This window comes from Photinus pyralis, unplaced genomic scaffold (genome assembly GCF_008802855.1).
Source record: "Photinus pyralis isolate 1611_PpyrPB1 unplaced genomic scaffold, Ppyr1.3 Ppyr1.4_LG6, whole genome shotgun sequence".
Classification (NCBI taxonomy): domain Eukaryota; kingdom Metazoa; phylum Arthropoda; class Insecta; order Coleoptera; family Lampyridae; genus Photinus; species Photinus pyralis.
Genome location: NW_022170663.1, coordinates 1,767,026 through 1,774,604, shown reverse-complemented (window position 1 = coordinate 1,774,604; position 7,579 = coordinate 1,767,026). Strand labels below are relative to the sequence as shown.

The 7,579-nt window shown below is 34.7% G+C and overlaps 3 protein-coding genes across 3 annotated transcripts; 1 reads left to right on the top strand and 2 right to left on the bottom strand.

Moving 5' to 3' along the window:
• Positions 1 to 406: 406 nt before the first annotated feature.
• LOC116175005 (tRNA-specific adenosine deaminase 2-like) lies at positions 407 to 1,008 on the bottom strand. The gene has a single exon (XM_031493044.1). It carries the CDS (start codon positions 984 to 986, stop codon positions 471 to 473), a length of 516 nt encoding a protein of 171 aa, XP_031348904.1. The 5' UTR covers positions 987 to 1,008; the 3' UTR covers positions 407 to 470.
• Positions 878 to 1,965, bottom strand: LOC116175004 (single-strand selective monofunctional uracil DNA glycosylase-like). Its single transcript, XM_031493043.1, has 2 exons — positions 1,303 to 1,965; positions 878 to 1,254 (listed from the first exon to the last, which is right to left on the bottom strand). Exons 1-2 carry the CDS (start codon positions 1,882 to 1,884, stop codon positions 994 to 996), a joined length of 843 nt encoding a protein of 280 aa, XP_031348903.1. The 5' UTR covers positions 1,885 to 1,965; the 3' UTR covers positions 878 to 993.
• Positions 1,966 to 4,643: 2,678 nt separating this feature from the next.
• LOC116174212 (protein HEXIM1-like) lies at positions 4,644 to 6,452 on the top strand. Its single transcript, XM_031492097.1, has 2 exons — positions 4,644 to 5,090; positions 5,148 to 6,452. The coding sequence occupies exons 1-2, from the start codon at positions 4,814 to 4,816 to the stop codon at positions 5,672 to 5,674; spliced, it is 804 nt and encodes a 267-aa protein (XP_031347957.1). The 5' UTR covers positions 4,644 to 4,813; the 3' UTR covers positions 5,675 to 6,452.
• Positions 6,453 to 7,579: the final 1,127 nt, after the last annotated feature.

Sequence of the window (7,579 nt, the reverse complement as noted above, 5' to 3'; positions counted from 1 at the left end):
GCAATTGCAAAAAAGGGTAACTAATTAATATGAACTTATGAATTAATTGCTCTGAGGTCCTCCTTCGATACTACATTCATTATAAAAAGGTAGTAGATGACGATGTGTTTGAAGATAGGAAAAATATTAAACAGCACCCAATTATTGCAAAGTAGAAATATCGAGCACTACCAACAGAAATAAATCAAACGATTCTATGCTTAGATTTTTGACATTAACAGCTAATGGCAGTTCGACAGCTTAGTTGGCAACAGAAACTATTATACCAGCTTACAAAATTCGTCACTTGTTTTATATATAACCAATCAGAGTGAAGGTCAAAGCTTCCCTATGTTTTCTACCATTGCCCTCTTAAAATGAATAGACTAATCAATCTCAAAAATAGCTACCAAAAATCAATAAGTTGTTACTGTTAAAAACGTATTGTATTTGTCAAATGACAAAATGTATAAACTATAAAAAAAATAATTCTATTTATCCTTATTCTTAAGTTTAACTTTATGAGGCGGGGCAGAAGGGTTGGTCCCTTTGTAAAATGTTTTTAATAAACTCATTGCTTCCTCTGCCCTAAACCCCCCGACGGATTGTGTAATAGGATGCAAAACGGAAGCTACATCAAATACAGTTGAACCTCCAAATCTGTCATTTTTACACCCGTAAATGATCGATTTCACATTTAAATCATACAAGGCAGCCGCACACATGATACAAGGCTCGACGGTTACATATACCTCAATACCTGCAAAAAAATCTCTAACATCTTGACCTCGCGATTTACAAATGTCATTCACTATATCAATACAGTTCAATTCAGCATGGCGGGTTGCATTACGAGTCTCATTCACAGTATTACAACCAGTTGCAACAATTTCAGAACTATGCACAAAGATGCAACCAACAGGCACCTCTTGCAATTCTAAAGCTTCGTAAGCCAATTTAAATGCGGTGTTCATAAAATCCTTTTGAGTATCCGTTAACTCAACCATTGTACGATTATTCAAAGTAAGAGATAAGTTTAAGATCGTTTAACCGCTTCTCTGCGGTTTCAACCCAATTTTTATTATTGGGAACACGAGGACTCGGATGTAAAAGGTACAGCACTCTTGTATTTAATGGATTGGATTTCTTCAAAACTTGAAGGGCTCTTGTTTCTGCGTACTTTCCTACACCCACAACAATTTCCACTTTCAGCAGCTGTATAACCTCAAACAAAGCCTTGTCGCATAATTCTTCCAACTTCCGTTGGGCATCACCCTGTAACAACACACTACGTTATAACAATTGATCATTGTAACAGCCTACCTTGATTTCAGAAGGAGTAACATTTGCACCGCCTCTTTTCATCATTGCTATCGGACAGTAGTTATACATAAAAGCATACTTAAAGAAGTTCTCAGGTACACCACAAAGATTCTTAAACAACCCCCATATGCGCTGTCCACTGATCTCAGACCGTTTACACGCAAAGCCTGTAATCTCTCTTTCGGGACATTCTCGCTCTGGTTTCGAAACCTCTTCGTTTATTTTAAACCAATCTTTAACGGCACTTATTTCACCAAAGGGAATACCGGTTTGACACATACCCCACGGGCCAGGGTTCATGCCAACAAACATTACTTTCTTATGAGTTGTGCAGTAACGATTTACGTATACCGTGTGCGGTTTTAAAGCGTAATCTAAAGGGTGGTAAACGAATTCTACGGGGGATTTAAATTGGAGTAGTTTTAGTGACTCGTTAAGATTTATTTCTAATTCTAGGAAAGTTTTTGAAATACTGTCCAAATCAGTAGATGCAATTGATTCGTTACCTCTTGCACTTGGTTCATCTAATTTTAACTTTTTTCGCAACATTTTTGTAGAAAATCTGTTTATGAGTTTGTTCATATATGGATTATCAACTTACATTTATAAAATTGTCTTTGAGCTTGGATAGCAAACGCGCGCTGCGCCGATACAATAAATAAACATAACCTCAAACCTGTAATGGTTGTTTAATCGGTGGCACAGATGTCACTGACACGCACGGTGTTGCCATGCCTCTAAAAAGCATTGAAGATTTAAACTTAACGTTACGTCATTGATTGTACAGTTATAATCAATGGTCATCGATTATACATACTAACATTATAATCAATAGTTACGTATACGTCTCTGCTTAAATAAAGATATGTTAGTAACTGCAATCCTGAATTTCATATCAATCATTTCATATATAAAGAATAGTGGTTGCTTGGCCTACCTCTGTGCTGTGCAGTGTTACCACAAATTGAATTTTTGAATTTTTCGAATATGTAATGGCACATATACAAATGAGAAATTAGGAAAAATAAAATAAAAACAGAGATAAGGCATATATTTAATTAACATAAGCGAAATGCCCAGCCTCAAAATGCACGTTTCAGTTCACATACTTGATACCTATACAACAATGCCTATACCTATTATAGGTATACCCGTTTTACCACCCGCACCTTAGTAAGGGAGGTATTGTCTTGAGGTAAAAAAATGTCCCCCCACTTTTTTGACGGAAATAGATGTTTTAAAGCACCAGAAATGAAGCAAACAAAATCTCGATGATGTCGATCGGTCTGTCTGTCTGTACTCTCATTATTCAGCTAAACAGCTGAACCGATTTAAACCAAATTTGGCACACATATTTTTACACAAAAGGAAGAGCTGATAAGCTTTGGGGGAGAACATCGCATACGCAAGTCTGGCAAACTCGTATTTCCGGCTAAACCGCTGAACCAATTGGAACCAAATTTGGTACATATATTCTTAGACCTAAAAGGGCAGAATCGCGCATGCGCAGGTCCACGTGAACAGTTTTAAATAATGCAGAAAATGAAAATGTTAGTTCGGCCGTCGTGGAAAATCCACAAATATTTTTGTTAAATCAATTGCGCAAAATATAATATTATGTAGGTCTACAATATATTATAAATATATAAATACAAGCAAATCCACTGTGCACACAGCGTCCTAAAAAATTATCTTCTTTGTATTTATTTATAATTTTTATATTTTTATTTGTCTGCAGTCAACGTAACGCACTTTTGATTTTTGTGCCAACCTGTTATTAAACAACTACTTATGCAGCGATCTGTTGGTTTTGGCCTAATGTTAAATAAATTAAAATAAATAAATAAAAAAAATTTTTTTCAAAACAAAAGTAGTTTTATTTATCTACTACCATGCCTGCCATACCACTGTAATTACGGGCACAATGTTTGCATTTTGTGACTAAAATGTCCGGACTTGTATTGAAGTGTCACGCTTTTTATGTAATTCGGTACATTTGTGTGAAGTTTGTAGACGTTTACTGTTTCTTATGTTTATTTATATTGTTTGTAAGCATATTTTACAGTCAATTAAATATTATTATTATTATTATTATTTTTGTCAGAACTTTTCAAATTTCTAAATGGTACCTAATTTTGATTGATATCAATAAAATAACTTCGAGAATGGAATAATAAATTAATTATTTATCGATACTACCTATGTGTTTGATGGACAACACAATTTTGGCGTACGATTATGTTTATGTCTTTGATTGTACTACATTCAAAGGTCTATAATTCTATATGGTTTTTGATTTGCAAGGAAGGACCTTATCGCAGATTCGCTTATCATTACATATAATCAAAGTAAGCTACAGACGATTTTAAATGATCATTGCGTAGGTCACGGATCGGAGTTGTACCGGATTTAAAAGGAAATTTCCTTTGAATTTATATAAATAGATAGGCCTACTGGATCTCTCATTGGAGGTGGTGCAATGGAAATTCATTTTGGTATACGTGCTCTAGGACAGGTTCTCACAATTATAGACTATTTCTAAATACTTTTGAAACTGGAACTGGTATTAGAAACGTAGCTTTTATGCGTCCATACTCGAAACCGAAAGCTTTTATTTACACCTTATCGGAGTATATTAGCAATTTGGGGCATTAATCTTGCATAATGATGTAAATAAACAGAGTAACAGATGGCGACATCTTTCGCCACCTGCAGGGAAGAGAATTATTTTAAAATATCCTTTGTTTGATAAGTAATTAGGTTTTATTGGTAGGTATTATCTTTCGTAGATCGGTACTTATGGGTAAAATGAAACGAATTAATAATGCCAAATAAAAATAAATGCGTAAATTGTTGTTGTATAATGTTAAGGAATATCAAAGATATATTACGTATTATTTTGTTAAAAGCATGTAAACAAGTTTGAATATATCTATAAATAAATAAGAAAAAAATACGGGAAGGGAAAATTGCGACAAGGAGTAACTGCATCGATCTTTATCTGTTCAACAATTGTCTATTGTGTTGAAGTGAGTTGAGGAGAGCTTCACTATTATCTACGATGCGCGAAATTAAACCTTACGCAAAGATAACATAGAAAAAATGGGAAAGTATCGAAAAACTTCCTGTATGTTTAACAAATACTAGGTCAAGCCTTTTAAGAGTTTTAATTTTAACCCCAAATCTGTTCGCGTATAAAAAGAACCAATATTAGCATTGCCACCGATTGCGAGCATTTCACAAACATGAAAATAAAAAAATGCGTGTATTTACAAACAATGCAAAAGTCGCCTTTTTACCCTATCGCGTATCAGCATAGCGGGGGATAAAGACAGCGACAGCGCACCCAGTGGAAGACGTTGAAAACAAAACATCGAAAATGGCGATATTGTCGAAGCTGTGTGCACCTCGTATGGAAGTGATTTTCATAGGGTTTCCAGGTGAAGGTGTGTAGTTTATCGTAGAAGTGAAAGTGTGTATAAAATAAACCCATTTTGCAAAATTCTATAAAATGTGTTCAAATTTGGAGGGTATAAACCATAATTTAACAGCGGTTGGTGCGCTTCATCAAGATGACGTAGATGAACGTATTGCTGCGCACGCAGCCACCAATAACGACGCGACGACGAACAAAGACGATGAGATCCCTCCAAAGAAAAGAAAAACACGAAGAGGACGAAATAAAAGGCGGCATCCCTATTTGAATACAAACATGAATAGGAAATCCTGGAATGCAACTAAGCCAGATGCCCCCCATAATAGCAATCAGTTTCTCATTGAAGATCAAGGTAATTTTGCCCGATCTGCCATTTCGAACTTGATCTAATTCACATCTTTCCCCACAGGTACTACTAAAGAAATCGACGATTGCCTAAAAAATGATAAAATGGCTAGAACTCGCGATTCTAGTTTCAGTATGGATTCCGACGGCGAATTCTATTCCTCACCCGATGGCGAAGAGGCGTTTTTAAGAAAGGATTTCGACGACACGTACGAGAAGTTTCGCACGGAACGTTTCAACGCGATGACAAAAGGCGATATAATCGAGGAGTTTTTACAGCTCGAACAAAAGTTCGAAACCGTGCTTCAATCAAATAAGAACGGCGAAAGTGAAGAGGACAAACATCTGCAGAAAGAAGTCGATAGATTACTGCTCGAGAACGAAACTTTAAAACGCGAAATTTCCGATTTACGCAACCAAATTTTAATTTCGAACTCGTCCGTCGATTCCGAATCGGATTCCAGTGAAAGTTGCAGTACGAGTTCGAGTAGTGCGAACGATACTGTGAAAGAAGTTATTCAATCAGATGATGGTGTGAACGATTATTCACAAATGAACGGACATTCTCCCAGTTATTTACAAACCGTGTAAGCTGTACATGTTAATCGTTAACGGCCCTTTGTACAGAACTGTTTGATTATTTTTGTGTAATTTTTCGAGGTGGTTAACTGTTGTTTTGTAATTACAACATCGATACTTTCCACGTAATTTACTATTGTTGATTTGTTATTCTTTTGCTTCTCATATTTCATTTGCACCTACCGTTTTCATTGTGTGTCATTGAAAATCTAATATCTTTGAAGCAACTTATACGGGAGCGATCCACTGTGCATCCCATGTAACCAGTTCGACAATATTTTTTCCAATGATACAAGTGACACTGCCAAATTTATTTGCATAATTGAGGAAGGCAATCGCTGAACAAATAGGAAAGTGTTCCTTATTTTTTCTGTCATAGCACCTCCTTAATTCCATTTTAGAAATTATTGTCGAACTAGCCCAATTAAAATAGTCCGAAATTTTGAGAATTCTGTTACAATAGCAACTCTAAAACCTGGTTACTATCCTCTATTGGTCATACCAAAGATATTACATTTTTGAAGTGAATGTACCTAAATTTTGGGAAGCCTTCTGATAGTTTTTGAACTTTAGTATGTAAGTAAAATGAGTACAATTTGGATAATAATATTCCATAAGACAAAGCAAATTCGTGTTAACGTTGTAGAAAGTATTCAATTTGTAAATTAAATAGAAACACGCATCTGCTTTGTTAGATATTTATTATGTTATAATTTGGTAAATTTAAATTATTCATTAAAAATTTAAGCGACGTTGTATCTATGTTTTTAATAATAATGTTTTATTTAAATTTCTTTCTGTTTTGTGTACTGAAGCCCTTTATTTTATGATTTGTAAATCTCATCTGATTTAATAATCACCTCTTGATAGTACAATAACTGCTAGCAAAAATATTCTTCACTTCCAAAACGAAAGAATAGAAAAGTTGGTGGCAGAGCAAAACTAAAGGGAGGTGCATGTAAAATGGTCCACACGTAGACCAGTATCGCACTAGGCAGCAATTTTCACACAATTGCATATTCGAGCCTGCCTAGTGGGTGAGGATTCATGTGTGTGATTGCGATTACCGCAACCAGGCTGCCTAGTGTGTTACTGGCCTTAATAACCATTGAGACAGACATTTCTCTTTGCGTGACATCAAATTTCATTTTTGCAAACAAAATGATATTCTCATTTAATGTTTTTTATTTGGTCAAAACAGTATAATTCTTAAGCACCCCTTAATTTACACTAAAATTATGATGCCTAAAAAAGAACGTTCAAAGACAAAATGAGAAGTACAGTAGCGGCCAAAAGTTTATCACAATTTAATTTTTTCATTATAATAACCTTAGAAAAAGAATTCATAAACCTCTCGTCAGGAAAGATTGCCAGTCACAGAACACTTGATCCCGATCTACAATCTATATTTTTCTTAAGATGCAAGCGACATCCGTGTAGTATCGTGTCAATGTTGAACGAAAAGACTTCGTTCAATATTGGCACCATCCTACTCCAGAAGTCGCTCGCATCATAAGAAAAAAGAGTAGTAATCTAAGATAATAACACTAGGAGTTACTACGGTTGGCAATAAAATATTAATGTTATTTAGAGTGCTATGAAAAACAATTCCAGTCAGCCAGTCACTATTTGTTGTAGGGAAGTTTCATTCCTTTTTAAATTATTTATTAACTTCTGATAATTCTATGGTAATACCGTCGATCATAAAATCCATTTCGAACTGCTGCTAATTGATAACTGGAGATCTTTTTGTTTTAGAAAATTCCATGGCATATCGTAGATTATTGAAAAAGATGCGGGTTTTATTTTTCCAATTTTCCGTCTTTATATGAAAAAAATTGAAAACTAATACGGTTGATTGGTGTAAAAATTTTTTTTTTACAAAAAACCTTAATACATTTTTGCTCTAAAATAATT

Excerpts from the sequence above, each read along its gene's own strand:
- LOC116175005 (XM_031493044.1), bottom strand. The coding sequence starts at position 986 with ATGGTTGAGTTAACGGATACTCAAAAGGATTTTATGAACACCGCATTT.
- LOC116174212 (XM_031492097.1), top strand. The coding sequence starts at position 4,814 with ATGTGTTCAAATTTGGAGGGTATAAACCATAATTTAACAGCGGTTGGT. Across the intron at positions 5,091-5,147 it reads GTTTCTCATTGAAGATCAAG|GTACTACTAAAGAAATCGAC; the intron begins GTAATTTTGCCC and ends CTTTCCCCACAG.
- LOC116175004 (XM_031493043.1), bottom strand. The coding sequence starts at position 1,884 with ATGAACAAACTCATAAACAGATTTTCTACAAAAATGTTGCGAAAAAAG. Across the intron at positions 1,255-1,302 it reads TTACTCCTTCTGAAATCAAG|GGTGATGCCCAACGGAAGTT; the intron begins GTAGGCTGTTAC and ends GTGTTGTTACAG.